General features: G+C 42.5%; 1 protein-coding gene across 12 annotated transcripts in view; it reads right to left on the reverse strand.

The window, feature by feature from the left end:
* The window catches only part of LOC104986433 (nuclear body protein SP140-like protein), an 81723-nt gene that overhangs the window by 30511 nt on the left and 27345 nt on the right, over nt 1-23867 (reverse strand). For 7 of the 12 annotated variants that reach the window (XM_010836999.1, XM_010836998.1, XM_010836994.1 and 4 more), the window contains 9 exons: nt 19346-19429; nt 18291-18371; nt 13804-13887; nt 12637-12717; nt 10372-10452; nt 9889-9978; nt 2170-2283; nt 1132-1185; nt 737-739 (listed from right to left, as the gene is read on the reverse strand). In XM_010836999.1, the coding sequence (XP_010835301.1) occupies nt 737-739; nt 1132-1185; nt 2170-2283; nt 9889-9978; nt 10372-10452; nt 12637-12717; nt 13804-13887; nt 18291-18371; nt 19346-19429 (672 nt within the window). The remainder of the gene's footprint in view (nt 1-736; nt 740-1131; nt 1186-2169; nt 2284-9888; nt 9979-10371; nt 10453-12636; nt 12718-13803; nt 13888-18290; nt 18372-19345; nt 19430-23867) is intronic. The other 5 variants (XM_010836997.1, XM_010837000.1, XM_010837001.1 and 2 more) reach the window with 5 other exon arrangements.

The raw sequence follows: 23867 nt of genomic DNA on the forward strand, positions 1-23867 counted from the left end.
ACTAAATAGTAAGGATTCCCTTTCCTTTTATTTTCAAAAACACGTTCCTTATTTCCTTCATGACACCTTTAGCCTCCATATTGCTGCTGCTGCTGCTGCTGCTAAGTCGCTTCAGTCGTGTCCGACTCTGTGCGACCCCATAGACGGCAGCCCACCAGGCTCCCCCATCCCTGGGATTCTCCAGGCAAGAACACTGGAGTGGGTTGCCATTTCCTTCTCCAACGCATGAAACGCGTGAAAGTGAAAAGTGAAAGTGAAGTCGCTCAGTCGTGCCCGACTCTTAGCGACCCAACAGCCTTTTCATAATGATTTACATATTCTCCAAAATGACATAGATTTTTCCTACCATGCTCTTCACTTCCAAGTCCTCACAAGCAGTCTTCAGCACCACATTTCTACTAACTGTTCAAAGCAATCTAGACATTTTTTATTGTTCTACTTAAAATTCTTATTACCCAAATTCCCTCTGCCCGTTGCCCAAATTCAAAGCCACTTCCACATTTTTAGGAATGAATTTTGGCTGCATCCCACTTCCAATAACCAAAATCCATATTACTCTTTTATTGGTACCATAGCAAATGACCACAAATTTAGTGGCTTAAAACAGTTCATTATCTTATAGTTATGTTGGTTAGAAGTCTGACAAGGGTCACTCTGGGTTAAAATCAAGGTTTCAGTAGGGCTTCATTCCTGTCTGGAGGCTGTAGAGGGAAATCTCTTTCCTTTCCTTTCTCACTTTCTGTTAACAGAAGCCATCAATATTCCTTATTCTTTCCTTCCATCTGCAAAGCTAGCAATATTGCATCTCTCTGTGACTGTCTTCCATAATCACTTCTTCCTCTCTTCACAGTCAGGAACAGTTCTTCATATTTTAAGGCCCTCTTGATGATACTGAGTGCACCCAGAAAATGCAGGATAATCTCCAATGTCAAGGTCCTGATCTTAATCGTATGTATAAAATCCCTTTTGCCACGTAAGATAACAGATTACAGGTTCCAGAGATTAGGATATAGACACCTTTATGGGGTTTTCATATTATTAACACATTATTATAAATAATAATAATAATGAAACTGGCATTAAAAACTCCTTTTTAGTATCAAAAGCAAATAAAATTGCATGCACTCTTACTTCTTCTCTTCTTGGGTTTTCTCACAGTAGAGTTGTTCCCAAGATCTACCGTATCTAGAAAAAAACACAAGATGTGGAAACAAAAATAAATAAATAAAAGTTACAAATCTTAAGATGATTCATACTGCAGAAGGCTTGAATTTATAAAGACATTTGGGTTGTTATCTCTCTTTCTCGTAAAGGAATCAAACCTACTGAATCGAGACATGGGAGCCCCGGACCCTGGGTCTTCCATTATTTCTTAATGGGACTTTGAAAAACATTCTTCAATATCTATAAATTTCAGTTTACTCAGGGATATTTGTCTAGTCCTTAAGAATTTTGTTAGGATGAAATAAGACCTTATATGCAAAAGTGAATAGTATCACTATATAAACAAGTGACATGCTGGAGAACATTTATCAAACCTATGTGCTGGGTTAAGAATAGTTGATCTGAAGTCTTTCCTTCTGACAATTAAGTGGCAGGAGTAGCTATCTTTTGAGACCTTTCTAAGATTGTGACAAAATGACAGTGTTACCTATTAATGGACATACACTTGACTTTCTTGGGTGACAGGGATAGAAATCACTGGAAATCACAAAGCTTTGTTAGTAATACACTGATGGAATAAACAATAAACTGCCACTTTAAAGAGTGTATTTCTCTTTGCACCACCATGGACTATAGCCTGCCAGGCAAGAAAACTAGAGTGGGTTGGCATTCCCTTCTCTGGGGGATCTTCCCAACATAGGGATCAAATCCATGTTGCCTGCATTGCTGGCAGATTCTTACCATTTGAGCCACCAGGGAAGCCCAATTAATATATCAACCATGTATAATCAACACGGGCCATCCCTTAAACACAATTTTATAATGATCTCTTGCTTCCCTGCTAGTCCCAAAAGGATCAGGTCAAGCAAATGCAGAGATTAGGATACTGGGATAGACTGGAAGCCAGCCATATTCCTTATTCCTTCCTTCCATCTGCCACCACCCTACCTAGGTCTGTGTTGCCAGTGGAGCCACCCCCATCTCACCACCCTCAGGTAGCCTTACCTAACATGTCATCAGCTTGCATACTTTCAGTTCTTCCTTCTGGATCTCTGGGCACATCTTTCGAGAAGCACATCACACAGGAGCACTTATTTCCAAACGTTGGTAGCTCTGTACCTGGGTCAAAATCAAGGCTTATGAAGATTTTTTATTTCCCCAATGATCCTCTTTTCTGAACCCCTTTTTGTTGATCCCCCTTTTCTACTTCTTCCTCTGATTTTCCATACATCTAACTCTTTCTTTAAGTCTCCCTGTTTCCCTTTCTTATCTCTTTATCTTTACCAGAACTTTGTTTCTGTTTTTTTTTTTTTTAATTCATAATTACTTTGGCTATCATAGGATAGTGGGCTAGAACCTAGCTCCTCTGAATCTTCTTCTGTATTCATCTGGAGAGTTTCTAGTCTGCCAGATACTGAAGGGAAACAAGAACATTACAGATCCTAAGACAGTGATTAGGATACAGTTCCTGGTGCTTTCATGCTGCACACTGATATTCTGAGCTAAGATAAACTGCTTTCTGGAAAAAAGTACATCTGCTCCAATAATCACACCTGAGGTCCAATAGAACCATGTTTTTTCCCATCTTTTGTACCTCATTCTGCTTTCTCTTTAGCTAACAAAGGTTTGTCTAGTTAAGGCTGTGGTTTTTCCTGTAGTCATGTATGGATGTGAGAGTTGGACTATAAAGAAAGCTGAGCACCAAAGAACTGATGCTTTTGAACTGTGGTGTTGGAGAAGACTCTTGAGAGTCCCTTGGACTGCAAGGAGATCCAACCAGTCAATCCTAAAGGAATTCAGTCCTGGGTTGAGAGGGTAACAGGCAGGAAGGCCAGGGGTCTCCAAACGGAGGAAATAGCCTGCAAGTGTCAGACATTTTTATCTCTCTTAATCGGCTGCTGCTGCTAAGTCGCTTCAGTCATGTCCGACACTGTGCGACCCCAGAGACGGCAGCCCACCAGGCTCCCCCGTCCCTGGGATTCTCCAGACAAGAACACTGGAGTGGGTTGCCATTTCCTTCTCCAGTGCATGAAAGTGAAAAGTAAAAGTCAAGTTGCTCAGTCGTGTCCGACTCTTAGCAACCCCATGGACTGCAGCCTACCAGGCTCCTCCGTCCATGGGATTTTCCAGGCAAGAGTACTGGAGTGGGGTGCCATTGCCTTTTCCGTCTTAATCGGCAGGAGGAAACAAACTAGCGATATTTTTTTCTTCTCTATATAAATTTAAAAGGAGATTTCTCTTAGAATACTGTGTTGCCATAAGAACACCTGGTTTCACCTGAAGTTAACTATTCTCAAACCTAGAGATAACCAATGCCTTTTTCTTATGGAAATATTTGTCTTAAGCTATGCTAATGTGCTATGCATTTACCCCAAACTCTGTCCTTAAGTCCGTTCGCCTCTTGGCTCAGAACGTACTTGACAAACCAGTATGTTATACTCAGATATTGTTCCCCTAATCTATGTAAATGAAACTATTTGTATGGTAGTCTGCCCTTCTTCAAGATTCAAGTTAATCATTTTATGGCCCAGGATAAACCATTTGGTGCCAAGATTATCCCAAAATGCATCTTATGGGTGAGCGGCCTGGTGCCATTCTGAATTTTAAGACATTCCTTTCTTTCATTAACAGACTGCTAGTGACTATATAACATCCAGCTGAAGACTAGCAGGGGGGTACTCTTTCTGCCCTCTTCTGTTGCCTATGTCAGAAGCTTTCTCTATCTCCTTTATACTTTAATAAAACTTTATTACACAAAAGCTCTGAGCGATCAAGCCTCGTCTCTGGCCCCGGATTGAATTCTTCTCCTCCGGGGGCCAAGAATCCCAGTGTCTTTGTGTGATTCAACAACAACCTTTCAGGGTGTTCATTGGAAGGACTGATGCTAAAGCTGAAACTCCAATACTTTGGCCACCTGACGCAAAGGGCTGACTCGTTTGAAAAGACCCTGATGCTGGGAAAGATTGAGGGCAGGAGGAGAAGGGGACGACAGAGGATGAGTTGGTTGGATGGCTCGAGTTTGAGTAAACTCCAGAAGTTGGTGATGGACAGGGAGGCCTGGTGTACTGCAGTCCACGGGGTCGCAAAGAGTTGGACACGACTGAGCAACAGAACTGAACTGAATTGCTTTCTCTACTTTTCTTTTTCTACTTTAAGCTTTAAGAATAAGATATAAAGATCTTATTCTTCTGGGAAAAACTGTCTTGAAAATTGCAAACCATAATTACCAGAGCCAGTTTTAAATTTATCCCAATTGGCCAATGACTGTTTACATCACTAGCCACATTTAAATCCAGCCAATTAAGGGTGGCCTTACACTTATGAAAATCAGCCAATCAGCAACAGACACACTTCAGCAAGCCTGAGTGTGGCTAGATGCTAACCTAGTTATAAACGCTCCTGTTTCTGAAAATCTGCTGTTCCTGAACTACATGTTTCCTAAAACTGTAAATAAAAACACAACATTGCAAATCTAATATACTGCAATAAAAATTAATTAAAAATAAATAAATAAAATTTAAATAAAAATAAATGAATAAAATAAATAAATAAAATTATTTTTTGAAAGACACTGAGTCCCATAAGCACAGTGCCTCCTCTTGCCATGTGCCTTGCCAGCTTTAGCTTCAGATATTGCATGATGACCTCTGCCTTCAAAAACAGAGCTCCCAGCAAGATCATCACGAAGACTTGTTTAGGGGTGTCTTTTGAGACCCTTGAACCAACAGGTACAAACCTACAGCTTTTTGTGCATGACTCAGATTGTCTTCCTGATCCACTTCCAAGTGAAGCTGTCCCAAGAACAACTTGAGCTCTGACTTGTTTCTTTGAGGTTTTACTGAATTTATTTTAGTATTTAAAGATATGTGTGAAATTAGATACAAAATCATTGGATCTTTTGGTTTGGCAGCACAGCATTTAACAAATATTCTGTCAATATACTTATTCTTCCACTTCTTCATTTACTCTCTTTTCTTCTGTCTATTTTTTAAAAAGTCTTATCTCATGTGTTTGTGTATTCCTGAGTTTCCCATGCTTTTTAATTATTAGAAGATAGTGATCCAAAGCAAATACATAGAGACACAGACTTGATAAATCCCCAACCCATGCCAGCCCCAAAGACTAATTAATGGGTGGGGCTCCAGTAGACCATAGCCAATTTGTGCAAATATATTTGGTCACATTTGTCTTGAGTCTCTCACCAAAACCTTCATGAGGATATTTGACATTGTATTAATTTGTGAAAGAAAATCACTTTGTTTAGTACATAACTATTATCATGTATTTGATCATATGTCTTCTTTCTCATCTCTGTTTGGTTGATGAGTTCAATGCCTCATTTACGAGAAGGACACTATTCACACTTATGACTGGGTGTAGTGGCCTCTTTGTTTGTCATGGGTTTGTCTCTACCAAAGTCACAAGCTCCCACTGGCAGAATTTCCACTTCCTCTTTGTACTCTCAGTATGAGTCTAAACTCTTGCACTTAAACAGAAAATTTTTACAAAAGATATCTTTGGGTTTCAGTGGGGAATTTTTGGTATGTCAAAAGTAAATGACAAATTTAATAATATTTCCCTCAAAGAAACTCCTAAAAATGTAATAGGTAGGGCTTTATCCTGCAAATGAAACTATATTAAATGTATTAAGAAGTACTAACTTGCACTGGAGAAGGGAATGGTAAACCACTTCAGTATTCTTGCCTTGAGAACCCCATGAACAGTATGAAAAGGCAAAAAGGACACTGAAAGATGAACTCCCCAGGTCATTAGGTGCCCAATATGATACTGGAGATCAGGAAAAATAACTTAAGAAACAATGAAGGGATGGAGCCAAAGCAAAAACGACACCTGGTTGTGGATGTGACTGGTGATAGAAGCAAGGCTTGATGCTGTAAAGAGCAATATTGCATAGGAACCTGGAACGCTAGGTCCATGATTCAAGGCAAATTGGAAGTGGTCAAACAGGAGATGGCAAGAGTGAATGTAGACATTCTTGGAATTAGTGAACTGAAATGGACTGAAATGGGTGAATTTAACTCAGATGATCATTGTGTCTACTACTGTGGGCAGGAATCCCTTAGAAGAAATGGAGTAGCCATCATGGTGAACAAAAGAGTTCGAAATGCAGTACTTGGATGCAATCTCAAAAACAACAGAATGATCTCTGTCCGTTTCCAAGGCAAACCATCAATATCACAGTAATCCAAGTCTATGCCCCGACCAGTAATGCTGAAGAAGCTGAAGTTGAATGGTTCTACGAAGACCTACAAGACCTTTTAGAACTGACACTCAAAAAAGATGTCCTTTTCATTATAGGAGACTGGAATGCAAAAGAAAGTCAGGAAACACCTGGAGTAACAAGCAAGTTTAGCCTTGGAGTATAGAATGAAGCAGGGCAAAGGCTACTAGAGTTTTGCCAAGAGACTGCACTGGTCATAGCAAACACCCTGTTCCAACAACACAAGGGAAGACTCTACACATAGACATCACCAGATGGCCAACACACTCAGTTGTGTCCAACTCTTTGTGAGCCCATGGACTGCAGCATGCCAGGCCTCCCTGTCCATCACCAACTCCTAGAGCTTGCTCAAATTCATGTCCATCGAGTTGGTGATGCCATCCAACCATCTCATTCTCTGTCATCCCCTTCTCCTCCCGCCTTCAGTCTTTCCCAGCTTCAGGGTCTTTTCCATGGGGCAGTTCTTTGTATCAGGTGGCCAAAGTAATGGAGTTTCAGCTTCAGCATCAGTCCTTCCAATTAATATTCAGGAATGATTTCCTTTAGGATGGACTGGTTGGCTCTTCTTGCAGTCCAAGGGACCCTCAAGAGTCTTCTCCAACACCACAGTTCAAAAGCATCAATTCTTTGGCGCTCAGCTTTCTTTATAGTCCAACTCTCACATCCATACATGACCACTGGAAAATCCATAGCTAGACAGACCTTCGTTGGCAAAGCAATATCTCTGCTTTTTAATATGCTGTCTAGGCTGGTCATAGCTTTTCTTCCAAGAAGCAAGCATCTTTTAATTTCATGTCAGCAGTCACCACCTGCAGTGATTTTGGAGCCCCCAAAATAAAATTTCTCACTGTTTCCACTCTTTCCCCATCTATTTGCCATGAAGTGATGGGACTAGATGCCATGAGCTTAGTTTTCTGAATGCTGAGTTTTAAGCCAACTTTTTCACTCTCCTCTTTCACTTTCATCAAGAGGCTCTTTAGTTGTTCACTTTCTGCCATAAGGGCAGTGTCATTTGCCTAGCTGAGGTTATTGATATTTCTCCCAGCAATCTTGATTCCAGCTTGTGCTTCCTCCAGCCCAGCATTTCTCATGATGTACTCTGCATATAAGTTAAATAAGCAGGGTGACAATACACAGCCTTGATGTACTCCTTTTCCTATTTGGAATCAGTCTGTTGTTCCATGTCCAGTTCTAACTATTGCTTCTTGACCTACATACAGATTTCTCAAGAGGCAGGTCAGGTGGTCTGGTGTTCCCACCTCTTTAAGAATTTTCCACAGTTTGTTGTGATCCACACAGTTAAAGGCTTTGACATAGTGAATAAAGCAGAAGCAGATGTTTTTTTGGAACTCTCTTGCTTTTTCAATGCTCCAATGGATATTGGCAATTTGTTCTGTGGTTCCTCTGCCTTTTCTAAATCCAGCTTGAACATCTGGAAGTTCACTTCCATACTAAATCCTGACTTAATATTATTTGATGATAAATATTATCTCTAAAATAAAAATAAAAATTGAGACAAAAGATAATAACGAAAAATAGATCCCAGGCTGGTTATGCAATGACTGCTTCAGATTTCCTTGTAGAGTTCATTCCCTTACAGAAAGCAAAATTATCTCAAGCAACTGAACGTAGAACCTTCTCTGTGGTTGTTGTTGTTAAGTTGATAAGTTGTGTCCAACTCTTTGCGACCCCATGGACTGTAGTCCACCAAGGTCCCCTGTCCATAGGATTTTCCAGGCAAGAATACTGGAGTGCATTTCCAGTTCCTCCTCTAGGGGATCTGCCCAAACCAGGGATTGAACCCATGTCTCCTGCATTCCGCATTGCAGGTGGATTCTTCATCGCTGATCCATTGGGGAAGCCTGGGGCTTTTTCTAGGATATGTCAGATTGCTAAAACTGAAAGCTATTATGTTTTTGGAGTAGATCATAACATCTGAATACAATGGAAACAGATTTTAAATATCTTCAGGAACCCATAGAAAAATGGATATTAAGTGAATTCCCAAAGATTCCCAGAACATAGAGACAATTCCATAAGGTAGAACTGCTTCCACTCAAGATCATCAAAGTAAGGTTTTCCTGGATGTCTAGCTTGTCACACTGATTGTCACATTCTTCTTCACATTTTTTATCCTTTATCCTTGCTATTTCAGCTTTTCAATTTGCTCATTTAATGTTTGAAGCCTCTGACTTCCTCATAATGTTATCTTTACTGCTAATAATAACATTCCAAGACTGACACACTTATGATCACCACCCTAACTTTTAATTTAATTCTTCTACAGTATTTCTAGTAGAGCCAATTTTAAGAATTTTTGAATACACTGTCATCCCAAACCAACTTCTTAAAAAACATTATGACTTCAGTTGCAATTATGCTTCTAAAATCAATTTTAATCCAGAAAACAGCCTTAAGAAACATCAGTCTGGCAGCTATTGATTGCCATTTAGGGCAAGGATGCTACAAACCATTTATATCAAGACCATGACTTAGTCATGAGAATCAGCTTAAACCCAGTTGTAGTTTGTCTTTGAGAGTTATCCATGGAGTAGGAAACCACTAAAACCCCCAAAGAACCTCAAACATTTGAAGTCATGAGTTATTCCCATAGTAAGATCAAAAGTTCAAACATTTAGACAAAGAAACCATTGATGGTGATATAAAACATGTCACACCAACTTAAGCAATAAATTAAGTCTCTATAGACAACAGATAAATGAAAGGTTATGCTCCTGTGCTGAAAGAGGTGAATGTAAATATTCTTCGGGGATACTAAATAGATATAATGTACTAACAGTTTCACTAAAAATTAATCACATTTTTGTGCAGCTTCTTTGTTCTTTTTCCTGTGTGAGATTGTATCTACTACAAATGGATACATGGATACTTACTATCAAACAGCATGACCTCCTAATTGTGGAGTTGCTCAAGGTTTCTTGTCCCTTGCGTTTTCCCAAAGAGTCAAGGTAAATGTGAAGACGGTATTTGAGAATTAACTGAAACTTTCATTGTGGAGTATTCCTAGAGTACAATACCTCAGGAAACACCATCCTCCTGACACCCTGCAGCCCAGACCATCCTTATCTCCCTCATCTGGTCCATGCTTTGGTGGTGGGGGTTTCCGTAGGTGGCTCAGTGGTAAAGAATCTGCCTGCCAGTGCAGGGGATGAAAGAGACATGGGTTCAATCTCTAGGTGGGGAAGATCCCCTGGAGAAGGAAATGGCAACCCACTCCGGTATGCTTGCCTGGAGAATCCCAAGGACAAAGGAGCCTGGCAGGCTGCAGTCCATGGGGTCACAAAGGGTTGGACACAATGGAGCACAGCACGCACGAAGTCCTGGCATTTTCCCAAAGAATCAAGGTAAACGTGAAGACTGTATTCAGAATTAACTGAAACTTCCATTGTGGGGTATTCCCAGAGTAGCATCCATTAGGAAACACCATCCTCCTGACGTCTTGCAGCTCAGACCATCCTTACCTCCCTCACCTGGTCCACTTTTTGGTGGTGAGCTCAAGGATTCCTGAGTCTCTTCTTCATCACATATTTCTAAACAGGTGCCACTGCCTTCTGATAAATAGAATGAAATCTCTTAGAAACCCAGTGTATGACCAATGGAAACCATAGTAGGAAAGCCCTACCAGAAACAACCGGGAAGACTATGGTGGCTGAAGAATCTCCAAGGTGGGAATGTCCCAACCCATAGATCCCCCTGCCTTTGAACTCAGCTGACCTGGAGGTTAACAAGGCTCCTGACACTATCACCAGAGGCTGAACATAATCTCACAACAAACCCATCTCACTCCCTTCTAATACAACTAATTTCCTCCATCTTTTTGATTCTTTCCACGTGGCACCTTGTATTTCTTCTGTGTGCGCATGTGAAGAGGAGTAGAGTAGATCTTCCTCCCCGTAGACAGAAAAAGATTCAATTAGTTACATAGGAGTTGAAGTCATGAATACCTTCTCCATCCAGTGGTTGACTGGGCAGCTCCTCTTGTTCTTCTTTGTCAGTCATTTGGGAAGCTTCAGGATCACAGGACTCTGAAAAGAAATGAGGAATGGTATAGAGGAATTTATTTCCATGCAGGAATAGAGATACAGATGTACAGAATGGACATGTGGACACAGGGATAGGGAAGGGGGAGGTTGGACTAATTGGGAGATTAGGATTGACCCGAATATACTACCATGTGTAAAACAGATAGTGGGAAGGTGCTGTATAGCTCAGACAGCTCAGCTCTGTGATGACCTAGGCTGGTGGGATGGCAGGAGGCAGACATGGAAGGGATGTCAGAGAGGGGACATATGTATACATATAGCTAATTCAATTTATTGTACAACAGAGACTAACCCAACATTGTAAAGCAATTATACTCCACTTAAAAAAAAAAAAAAAAAGAAAGAAGGAAATGAGCTGAGTTAGGAGGTTCAGAGCACAGGTGAGCTGCCCTTTGGGAAAAAGGACATCTGCTCCAAGGACCACACCTGAGATCCAATGAAGCCTGTTCTGCCTCTGTTTCCACTTCATTCACCTCATTCTCCTGCCCTCTGCTTCTCAGTTTCCTATCTATAGACCTGCCTCTAAACATTTCTGCTTCTGCACTAGGAGAATAATTGTGTATAATTATGAAGATGTATCTTTGATTTTGTGTGCTCTCCCCCCCGCCAACATCTCCTATCTTTACATTTTTTCCGCAGTGATGATCTTGAACTCTCATTTTTTTGCTTATTCTCTCCAGCTCTATTCCTCTAGGTCTTTCAAATCCTATTGTTGTTTAGTCACTAAGTCATGTCCAAGTTTTGTGATCCCGTGGGCTATAGCCCACAGTCTCCTCTGTCCATGTGGTTTTCCAGGCAAGAGTACTGAAATGGGCTGCCATTTCCTTCTCCAAGAGATCTTTCCAACTCAGAGATTGAACTTACTTCTCCTGAATTGGCAGGTAAATTCTTTACCACTGAGCCACAGGGGAAGCCCCCAAACCCTGTAGCAGGATTCATTTCTTGCCTCACTCTCTCTCTCTTAATTTCTTCCACTCCCTACCGACAGTCTCTATTTGAGAAGTGGAAGGCTCTCTGGTTTGGGTTCTGTTCTATCGTGATTGAGATGTTGCAGGTCTGCCTTTGGACTCCCATCGTGTGATGACACTGACTTCCTACAAGCCTCACACAGCCACCACCTGTACTGAGATACTCAGGACACTGGTCTTCACCCTTCCTCCTACTTTGATCTCAAGGGAAAAACAAATATTCTTTTTTCTGTGCTTCTGTATTCTAATTGCTAAGGAGGGATAATAACAGTTTCCCTGGCTAAGAACTAAAATTCTGTGAGGAAATCTCACTTGCCAAAGTACTTTGAAAAAGAATAAAGCACTAAAAGTGTAAGTCAGTCATATCTGACTCTTTGTGACCCCATGGACTATACAGTCCATGGAATTCTCCCAGCCAGAATACTGGAATGGGTAGCCATTCCCTTCTCCAGGGGATCCCAATCCAGGGATCAAACCCAGGTTCCACATTGCAGGCAGATTCTTTACCAGCTGAACCACAAGGGAAGCCCAAGAATACTAGAGTGAGCAGCTTGCCCCTTCTCCAGCAGATCTTCCCAACTCAGGAATTGAACCAGAGTCTCCTGCATTGCAGGTGGGTTCTTTACCAACTGAGTTATCAGAGAAGCCCAATAAAGCACTATATAATCCAATAATCTGATGAAGAATATGTGGCAAAAACTGTTTGTGGGCTTAGGGTCATTGGTCTCTCTTTCTGACAAGTAGATATCAAGGACCAAGTTTCTTTGAAACTCTATCCAAAGTTATAACAATATAATATTACTATTAAACACTAGATAAATACCTACCTTTTATTCTTTATAGGAAATAAGAGGTGCACAGGAGTTAAAATCACAATATTGAGTCTTTAGTGTAAACAAGCATAAAGATTGTGGAGGAAAAACAGACTATTTCTTTAGGACTGATCTACTATAACAGAGGACTAGATGGTTGGATGGCATCGCTGACTCAATGGACATGAGTTTGAGCAAGCTCCGGGAGATGGAGAAGGACAGGGAAGCCCGGCTTGCTGCAGTCCATGAGGTCACACAGAGCTGGAGACAGCTGAGTGACTAAACAACAACTACAACATGAGCAGGGAACCAGGGTCATGCTGTTCAGCTCTGAATTCAGACATCTGACACCTTGCAGCTCAGGGCTGACAATACCCCTTCCTTACCTGGCTCACATCTTGGTGGGGAGCTCGGGGCTTCCTGGGGATCTTCTTTCTTACAGATCACACAACAGGCATTGTTATCCTCTACAGAAAGGAATGAAATCCCTCAGAGGTCTCAGTATACAACCAGGGGAAATCATGGCAAAAAAAAAAAAAAACCTCATGGTGACGACACAGGAGGCCCAGTTCTCCTGGGTGGGGCTGTCCCTGTCCCAGACCATCTTGATCTGCCCTTGGAGTTCCCCTGGCCTGCAGGGTAACTCCCTCCCATCATTACCACCGGAGGCTGAGAACCAGCCACCTTCTCCTGCACTCCCTGTACCTCTAATTCTCTTTCTCCTTCTTCCTCTTCCCATTGACTCTGCATATTTTTCTGTCTGTGGCCTTGTTTCCTCTGCCAGTGTCTCTAGATACTTCTCTTTGTTTTGGTGTGTGCTGTCTCCTCTGCTCCTGTCTTTTTTTTTTCTTCCTCTTTCAGCCTTGACACTGCTCTTTATTGCCTTTCCCCATCCCATTCTTCCCTCCATTTTTCACATGGGCCACAGGGCCCAAAAGCTTCCCCTCATCAGCTTTAGTCTAAGAATCCTACATCACCTTTCTAAATCGCAAGCCTACTCATCATTCACAAAACTTATTTTCATGTTCCTAGGACTTCCAGAAGGAAGGTGAAAATGATTTCCTTGCCTCAGTGGCCATAACCTGCTGACAACTGGATTTTTATATGCACTTAAAGTCACCCAAGTTCAATCCCTGGTCGAGAAGATCCCCTGAAGAAGGAAATTTTCCAGTATTCTTGCCTGGAAAATTCCATAGACAGAGGAGCCTGGTGGGCTTGAGTCCATGGGGTTGCAAAGAGTTGGACATGACTGAGCACACACACACACACACACACACACACACACAGAGTCACCCAGGCACGCCTACCTCGGGACCTCAGCCCACCTTTGGCACATCCTGGCCCCCTACCTTCTTCACCCAGGGGTGCTGTCCTCACCCAGCTCCACTCACCTGTATCCTTAGTCTCTCTCACAGTTTGGGGAAAAACAAAAGAGAAAATCAACACAATTTTTTGTGTACATAAGTGAATATGAAGAAGAGAATGGCAAGATGAGAGAAGAGGAGATTTTTTTCCCATTTATTGAGGCAGTTGGGAATTTCAGTCGTAATTACCTCCCCCCTCTGCTGGTAGTAGGCTGAGCACCTCCTCGGCTTCTCCTTCAGGAGGCATTTGGGGAGCTTTGGGATCCCAGGTCACTGCAGAGAAACAAGGACACGATGGACGTGGAAGGTGATCAGAAACAGACCTCAGTGGGCTCGTGCCAACACCATGGGACACTGATATGTCTGCTCCAAGCTCTGCTCCTGGGAGCCACGGGCTGGCTGTTTTTTGCCATCTACTCGCACCCCTTCTCCTTTTCTCTCCCTCTCAGTGTCTTATCCACAGTTCCACCTCCACGCAGCTCTAGCTGTGCATCCATTTGATTGTCTGGGTTTCTCTCCTCATGTCTTGTTTTCATGCCTTGGGGTTTCCTGTTTCCTTGTTTTTCAGTGATAGTGTGTCTCTTTTCCTCTATTATCCATTCTAGTTTTCTTACGCTAGATCACTTACAGTCCAAGTGGTTGGTCCATTTCCATGCTCCCTGTTTCTCAGTGATTTCCATTCCCTCCCCACCAGCATTACTTTCTCCTTAACTAAAACCTTCTCCTGGACTCTGGTTCACTCCTTCAAGAACCTGCAGAACTCCTTGGGTTTCCTCTTCCTCTTCTGACCACACGACCCCACCCTGACTGCCAGCTGGCTTCGCACACCGCTGTCCTCGGGGACACACCCAGGATGCTGGTGCCCACCCTTCCTTTTCTACCTTGCCCTTGCAAAAATAACTGCCGTGCCTTTCTGTGCTTTATTTCTGAGGCCATAAAATAGAGGTTATGACAGTTTGCACACCTGTCTTTTGGTTTTGTGAAGCTAAGAGGGGGGCTTGCACAACCCAGTAATCTGATGCAGAATGTAAGGAAATTTGCATACATGGTTTCCCAATCTCATTCTCTTTTTCATTCTCGTGCTTTTCATGCATCTCTGCTTCCTCTGTTTCTACCTCAGTCAGTGTGTTGCTGTTGGAATGTCTTGCTATTTCCTTTGTCCCGATTTGTTTCTTTTCCCATGTCTGTTCCCACCTACCTTTTCTCCTCCTTCCTTCCCTGATGCTGATCCTTACATCCTCATCCCATCTCTCAAACTGCTGTTTTCTAAAACGAAGGATCCAAAAAGGTATCTCTGAGATGGTATATAACTTCCATGTGAGGGATTCCGTGGTGGTCCAGTGGTTAAGAATCTACCTTCTAATGCAGAGGATGTGGGTTTGATCCCTGGCCGAGGAACTAAGATCCTACAAGCCAAGGGGCCACTAAGCTCATGAGCTGCAACTACAGAGCCCAGGTGCTCTGGAGTCCAAAGGCCACAACTAGAAAGAAACCCAAACATTGCAATGAAGATCCCACGTGCCACAAGTAAGATCCAATGCACTCAAAAATATATAAATAGATAAGTAAATATAATTGGCATGTGGTTTCACCAATTAGTGAGCAGATTAGACAGTGGAATGGACCAAGAAAACTGTTCCCAGCACAGGGCTAAGTGTGTGCAAAAGGCTCAGATGAGAAAAATTCATCAAAATTAAAATTACTGCAAAGTTTTACATGTACTTTAAAAGTCACTGCAGGAGAGGCACACATGTGGCTGGAGCCATGGAAAGGAAAATAAGGGAAGGATTTACTCCTTATGACAAGAAGAAGTACTGATTTAAGGTGTAGGCACGTGAGATAAGCCAACTTGCCTTTTCAAAGGGTCATCTAGGTGAGTTGGAGAGGATGGATGCAGGGAGAGGGTGATTAGGGGAAGGTATGAGACTAGACAGAGACTGTTGCTCTGGCTCTGGTTCCAGAGAGAAGAGAGATCTGATGAGCGCTTTTGTGTTGAGAGCGGCAAGCAATGGACGAGCAGGAGACATGTTCAAGGTGTAGTTGATTAAACTGGATGATTGATGGGTTGTGTGAATTGAAGGAGGGGGAAGAGACATTGACGATCCCTAGGTGTCTGCCTAAAGAATGGAACAATAGAGTTCCATACTGAAACAAAGAACACCAGGAAAGGAGGCAGATGCGGCATCAAGAAAGATTGTCCATACAACTAAGGAAGTGTCTGCTACTGAAGTTTCCCAAAACCACCCAAATGGGGCAGTCTCACAGATTCCTGTACAAATAAATCCAGACACTTAGATGAATGAGCTTAAAAGACAAGTCTGGGCCAGAGATAGGAATGTGGGGACCATTAAGTTATAGATGGAAGTAGACAAGAATGGCTGAGGAGAGGCCCCTTGCCTCAGAGGCTATTACAGGTGCCACTTTGATCATTGGGGTAATCTGAAATCAGTCCTGAATACTCATTGGAAGGACTGAAGCCGAAACTCCAATACTTTGGCCACCTGATGTGAAGAACTGACTCATGGGAAATGACCCTGATGTTGGGAAAGATTGAAGGCAGGAGGAGAAGGGGATGACACAGGATGAGATGGTTGGATGGCATCACCGACTCGACAGTCATGAGTTTGAGCAAGCTCTGGGAGTTGGTGATGGACAGGGAGGCCTGGCATGCTGCAGTCCATGGGGTCGCAAAGAGCTGGACACGACTGAGTGACTGAACTGAACTGAAGTGAAAACTCATTGTTAACACATTCAGCTCCTGGTTTTAGAAGTTGCCTCCATGCAGCAACCCTTCTTTCAGTTCCTACAACGTCCTCAACGGTCTTCTCCATCCCTTGTACGTGGTGTTTCCTGTCTGCAGATGTTTCACTCATTCTCCTTTATCTTTTCCTCTGTGTATAACTTCATGCTTTCCTCCACTCTTTCTACTTCTTAGCACTTTCCCTTTTAGGGTCTTTCTCTTCATATCAGTTTCTCTACCTGTTAAACTCTGTACCTTGTTTGATTATTGAGTTTCACTCCTTTCTTCTGGGGAACTCATTTCCTTGCTTCTGTCTCTTCTCTCTAACTGTTAACTTTCTGTTTGCAATGTTTCCACCTAAAATTTAAATCTAAAAGTTAAAATGCCAGCCTTTCTGCTTACTTTGTCCATCTCACTTTGTTCTCACATCTTACTTTGTTCCTTCTCCATATTGTCAAAGTTCTCATCTTCTGCCATTGACAAATGAGCAGGAATCTTTCCTTCCCCTTGGCATGCTAATTTCAAATGTCTTTCACATGAATTTTCTGTATTACGATTATTCTCACTATGTCCATGTTCTTGGGACAATCTTAGCAAAAGCAGGTTGAAAATTATCTCCCTTCCCTGATAGCATATTGCAGCCTGGTTCTATTTAGATTCGTATCCATTTATTTCTTAATTTTTATTGGAGTATAGCTGATTTAAAACATTGTATTAGTTTATGATACCCAGGAAAGTGAATCAGTTATACATATACATATATTCACTCTTTTTTAAGATTCTTTTTTCCATATAGGTCATTATAAAGTATTGAGTAGAGTTCCCTGTGCCATACAATAGATTCTTGTTAGTCTATTTTATATCTGGTAGGTGGCTCTAGTGGTAAAGAATCTGTCTGCCATTCAGGAGATATAAGAGACGAGGGTTAGATCCTTGGGTTGGGAACCCGCTCCTGTAGTCTTGCCTGGAAAATCCCATGGACAGAGGGGTCTAGCGGGCTACAGTCCATGGGGCCACAAAGAGTCAGAAACAAATGAGTGACCGAGCACACACACATATGTCGATCCCAATCTCCCAATTCCCTGTGTGAAGCTGAGCCTCGCAGAGCCTCACAGAGCCACTACCTGCGGTGGGATACTCGGGACACAGATGAGTCTTTGTCCTTCCTTCTACTTTGATCTCAGGGAATAACAAGCATCATTTTTCTATGTTTCCATATCCTAATCTTTAAGGAGAAATAATAACTGTTTCCCTGGCGAAGTCCTAAAATTTTGTAAGGAAATCGTGTTTGCCAAAGTACTTAGAAAAGAATAAAGTGCTATATAATCCAATAGATTGATTAAAAAAATATGTGGCAATAACTGTCTTGTGAGATTTGGGGTCATTGGTTTTTCTTTCTGACTAGTGGCTCTCAAGGACCATATTCCTTTGAAAGCCTATCTAATGTTATAAAAATATATTATTAATAGTATTGTTAAACACTAGATAAATATCTATCTTTATTCTTCATAGGAATAAAGGGTATTCAAGAGTTAAAACCACAATATCAAATCTTTAGTGTAAATAAACATAAAGATTGTGGAGGACAAAAGACTTTCTTTAGGACTGGCCTACTACAACATGAGGACTTCCCTGGTGGCTCAGATGGTAAAGAATCTGCCTCCAATGCAGAAGACCTGGTTCTATCCCCAGGTCAGGAACATCCCCTGGAGAAGGGAATGGCAACCCACTCCAGTGTTCTTGCCTGTGGAATTCCATGGATAGAGGAGCTTGATGGGCTACAGTCTATGGGTTTGCAAAGAGTTGGACAGGATGGAGCGACTAACATTCCACTCTAAGTGGGAACTCATCTGTTATAACCAGGGTCATGCTGTTCAGCTCTGAATTCAGACATCTGACACCCTGAAGTTCAGGGCTGACAATACCCCTTCCTTACCTGGTTCACATCTTGATGGGGAGCTCAGGGCTTCCTGGGGCTCTTCTTCCTCACAGATCACACAACAGGCATTGTTATCCTCTGCAGAAAGGAATGAAATCCCTCAGAGGTCTCAGTATACAACCAGGGGAAATCACGGCAAAAAACAAACAAACTCATGGTGAAGACACAGAAAGCTCAGTTCTCTCCTGGGTGGGGCTGTCCCTGTCCCAGACTATCTTGATCTGCCCTTGGAGATCCCCCAATCTGCAGGGTAACTCCCTCCCATCATTACCACCGGAGGCTGAGAACCAGCCACCTTCTCCCGGCACTCCCTGCACATCTAATTCTCTTTCTCCTTCTTTCTCTTCCCATTGACTGCATATTTTTCTTTCTCTGCCCTTGTTTCCTCTGCCAGTGTCTATAGATGCTTCTCTTTGTTTTGGTGTGTGATGTTTCCTCTGCTTCTGTCTTTTTTTTTTTTTCTCTTTCAGCCTTGACACTGCTCTTTATCACCTTTCCCCACCCCATTCTTCCCTCCATCTTCTCATGGACCACAGGGCCAGAGAGCCTCCCCTTATCAGCTCTATCCTAAGAATACTACACCACCTTTCTACATCACAAGTCTATCCATCATTCACAAAACTTATTTTCGTGTTCCTAGGACTTCCGGAAGGAAGCTGGTGATCTCCTTGCCTCAATGGCCAAATTGGATTTTTTAAATTAATTAATTTATTTTGATTGGAGGATAATTACTTTACAATATCATGGTGGTTTTTGCCATATGTCAATGTGAATTGTATATGCAGCTGAAGTTACCCCGGCACTTCTACTTCCGGATCCCAGTTCACCTTTGACACATCCTGTCTCCCTACCTCCTTCACCCAGGGGCGCTCTCCCCACCCAGCTTAGTTCACCTTTATCCTTAGTCTCTCTCAGTTTGGGGGAAAAAAAGAGAAACTGACACAGTTCCATGTGTACGTATGTGACTATGAAGAAGAGAATGGCAAGATGAGAAACATGGAGGATTTTTTTTCCCATATATTGAAGCAGTTAGGAATTTAAATCATAATTACCTTCTCCCTCTGCTGGTAGTAGGCTGAGCACCTCCTTGGGTTCTCCTTCAGGAGGCACTTGGGGAGCTTTGGGATCACTGGTCACTGTGGAGAAACAAGAGCATGATGGACATGGAGGGTGATCAGAGACAGACCTCAGCGCACTCATGCGAACACGATGCGACAGTGACATGTCTGCTCCAAGCACTGGTCTGAGAGCCACCCTGTCTCCTGTTTCTTTGCCATCTGCTTGCTCCTCTTCCCCTTCGGTCTCCCTGTCAGGGTCCTACCCACAGTTCCGCGGCCACGCAGCTGTTTCCTAGCTGTGCATCCATTTGATTGTTTGGGCTTCTCTCCTCATCTCTTGTTTTCAGGTCTTGAGTTTTTTGTTTGTTTGTTTGCTTGTTTTTCAGTGATAGTATATCTCCTTTCCCCTGTTATCCTTTCTACTTCTCTTAAAGCTCAAATGATTGGGTCCATTTCTATACTCCCCATCTCTCTGTGGTTTCCTTTCCCTCCCCACCAATATAAATTTTTCCTTAGCTAAAATTTTCTCCTGGACCTGAGCTCACTTCTTTAAGAACCTGCAGAACTCCTTGGGCTTCCTCTTCCTCTTCTGACCATGTGACCCCACCCTGACTGCCAGCTGGCTTTGCACACCACTGTCCTCAGGGGCACACCCAGGATGCTGGTGGCCACTCTTCCTTTTCTACCTTGTTCTTGCAAAAATAACTGTCATGCCTTTCTGTGCTTTATTTCCCCAGCCATAAAATAGAGGTTAAGACAATTTGCATGCCTGTGTCTTACTGTTTCATGAAGGCGAGAGGAGGGCTTGCACAATCCAATAATCTAATGGAGACTCTAAGGGACCTTGCACATTTTGTCTCCCGATCTTGTTCTCTTTGTCATTCCCAGTCTTTCCGCACACCTCTGCTTCTTCTATTTCTACCTCAGCATCTTGCTGTTGGAACCTCTTGGTACTTCTCTTTGTCCTGATTTGTTTCTTTTCTCATGTCTGTTTCCACCTGCCTTTTCTCCCCCTTCCTTCCTCGCCCCATTTCTCAGACTGTTACTTTCTAGAACTGGGGATCAGAGAAGGTATCTTTGAGATGGTCTATAATTTCCATGTAATTTCACCAGTTAGTGAGCAGAATGGAGAGTGGAATCGACGAAGAAAACTGTTCCCAGAATAAGACTAAGTGTGTACAAAGGCTCAAACAAGAAATATTCATCAAAATTGAAAGTACTGCAAAGTTTTACATGAACTTTAGAATCATTGCCAGAGTGGCACGCATGAGGCTGGAGCCATGGGACGAAAAATAAGGGAAAGATTTAATCCTTATGATGACAGGAATTATTGATTTAAGGTAGGCAAGTGAAATAAGCCAACTTGCCTTTTCAAAGGGTCATCTAGGTGAGTTGAAGAGAATGGATGTGGTGGGAGGATGATTGGGGGAAGCTATGGACTTCCCTGGTGGCTCAGATGGTAAAGAATCTTCCTGCAATGCAGGAGACCTGGGACTGATCCTTGGGTAGAGAAAATTCCCTGGAGAAGGGAAAGGCTACACACTCCAGTATTCTGACCCGGAGAATTTCACGGACTCCATGAAATTCCATGGGGTCTCAAAAAGTCGGACACAACTGAGCAACTTTCACTTGCTCTTCTACATCTGCGACTTTATTTCTGCTGAGTAATTAAGTTCGTGTTTTTAGATTCCACATATAAGTGATGTTGTATGTTATTTGTCTTTCTCTGTCTGACTAACTTCACTCAGCATGACAATCTCTAGGTACACCCATGTTGCTGCAAATGTTTTTACTTTGCTCTTTTCTATGGCTGAGTAATATTCCATTGTATATAAGCACCACATCTTCTTTATCCATTCATCTGTCGATGGACATTTAGGTTACTTCCATGTCCTGGCTATTGAAAATAGTGCTGCTATGAACATTGGTGTGTATGTATGTTTTTGAATTATGGTTTTTTCTGGATATATGCCCAGGAATGGGATGATATAGCAACTTTATTTTTTGTTTTTGTTTTTCTAAGGAACCTCCATACTGTTCTCCATAGTGGCTATACCAATTTACTTTCAATTATTTATTTGGATTTGTTGGGTCTTAGTTGTGGCATGCAGGATCTTTGTTGCATTATGCGGGATATTTTTGTTGAGATGCACAGAACTGATTCTTTGGAAAAGCCCTGATGCTGGGAAAGATTAAAGGCAGAAGAGGAAGGGGATAACAGAGGATGAGATGGTTAGATGGCATCACTGACTCACTGGACATGAGTTTGAGCAAGCTCTGGGAGTTGGTGATGGACAGGGAAGCCTGGTGTGCTGCAGTCCATGGGGTCACAAAGAGATGGACATGACTGAGCGGCTGAACTGACTGACAGGTTCTCTAGTTGTGGCACAAAAGTTCCACAGCACTTGGGCTCAGTAGGTGTAGCACGTAGGCTTATTTGCTCCATGGCATGTGAGATCTTAAGTTCCTCAACCAGGGATCGAATCTGTGTCCCTTATATCACAAGACAGATTTTTAACCAGTGAACCACCAGGGAAGTCCCTCCAAGTGGCTATACCAACTTACATTCCCACCAACACTGTAGGAGGGTTCTCTTCTCTCCACACCCTCTCCAGCATTTATTGTTTGTAGGCTTTTTGATGATGACTATTCTAATCAGTGTGATGTGATACCTCATTGCAGTTTTGATTTGCATTTCTCTAATAATTAGTTATGTTGAGCACCTTTTCATGTTTTGTTTTGGGTTTTTTTTTGGCTATCTGTATGTTTCCTTTGGAGAAGTGTCTATATCTTCTGCCTATTTTATCACTGGGTTGTTTGTGCTTTTGATATTGAGTGCATCAACTGCTTGCATATTTTGAAGATAAATCCTTTGTCATTTGCTTCTTTTGCAAATATGTTCTCCCATTCTGAAGGCTGTCTTTTTGTTTTGTTTATGGTATCCTTTGCTACACAAATACTTTTGCATTTACCAAGGGCCCATCTGTTAATTTTTAAAATTAATTTATTTATATTAATTGGAGGATAATTACTATACAATATTGTGATGTTTTTTTGCCATACATCAGCATAAATCAGCCGCAGGTATATATGTAGTCCCCACATCCTAACCCCCCTCCCAGCTTCCTCTCCACCTTGTCCCTCTGGGTTGTCTCAGAGTACTGGCTTTGGGTGCCCTGCTTCATGCAACAAACTTACACCAGTCATCTATTTTACATATGGTAATGTACATGTTTACTTTTGTTTTTTATTTTCATTACTCTAGGAGATGGATCAAGAAAGATCTTGCTGGGATTTATGCCACAGAGTGTTCTGCCTATGTTTTCCTCTAAGAGTTTTACAGTATCTGGCCTTACATTTAGGTCTTTAATCCATCCCTGTTTATTCTTTCATTCACTTCCTCTTTGTCTCTGCTATTCTTAGTATTTCATTAATCCTATGCAATCCTGGAAAGCAAGTTTATAATGACTGCTCTCTTCTAAACTCCAATTTGGTAGTATTTAGATGTCATATGTGCATGCGGCATGCATGTGTGCTTAGTTGCTCAGTCACATCTGACTCTTTTCAACCCCTTGGACTGTAGCTTGCCAGACTCCTCTTTCTATGGAATTTTCCAGGCAAGAATATTTGAGCGGGTTGCCATTTCCTCAACCCAGGGATTGAACCCGTGGCTTCTGTGGCTCCTGCATTGGCAGGCGGGTTCTTTACCACTGAACCACCCATGAAGCCTTAGATTCCACATACTTTTAAATAAAATTAGACCTACTTAGGCAACTCCCAAAGAAGGCAATGGCACCCCACTCCAGTACTCTTGCCTGGAAAATCCCATGGACGGAGGAGCCTGGTAGGCTCAGTCCATGGGGTCGCTAGGAATTGGATACCACTGAGCGACTGATCTGATCTGATCTGAGTGACTTCACTTTCACTTTTCACTTTCATGCATTGGAGAAGGAAATGGCAACCCACTCCAGTGTTCTTGCCTGGAGAATGCCAGGGACGGGGGAGCCTGGTGGCTGCTGTCTATGGCATCGCACAGAGTCGGACACAACTGAAGTGACTTAGCAGCAGCAGTAGCAGCAGGCAACTCCACATGGTGCCCTCAATCTACATTTTTATTATTCTGTGCCCTTAAATTCTCTACCCAGAAGCCCTTCATTAAGGTTGTTAGCCCCTCTTTCCCCCTTGCCTCCCTTACATGGAAGAAAACAATCAGAGGCTGAGTAAATGGGTGTATCTGTGTTTGGAGGGAGGAGGAACATGTTCCTTGCATACAGACATGTGAACAAATCAATGAGATCATTGGTCACTTAATTCAGTTCAGTTCAATCGCTCAGTCATGTCCAACTCTTTGCGACCCCATGAATCGCAGCACATCAGGCCTCCCTGTCCATCACCAACTCCCTGAGTTTACCCAAACTCATGTCCATTGAGTTGGTGATGCCATCCAACCATCTCATCCTCTGTCGTCCCCTTCTCCTGTCTTCAATCTTTCCCAGCATCAGGGTCTTTTCAAATG

This window comes from Bison bison, unplaced genomic scaffold, assembly GCF_000754665.1.
Source record: "Bison bison bison isolate TAMUID 2011002044 unplaced genomic scaffold, Bison_UMD1.0 scf7180017864068, whole genome shotgun sequence".
NCBI classification, from domain to species: Eukaryota; Metazoa; Chordata; class Mammalia; order Artiodactyla; family Bovidae; genus Bison; species Bison bison.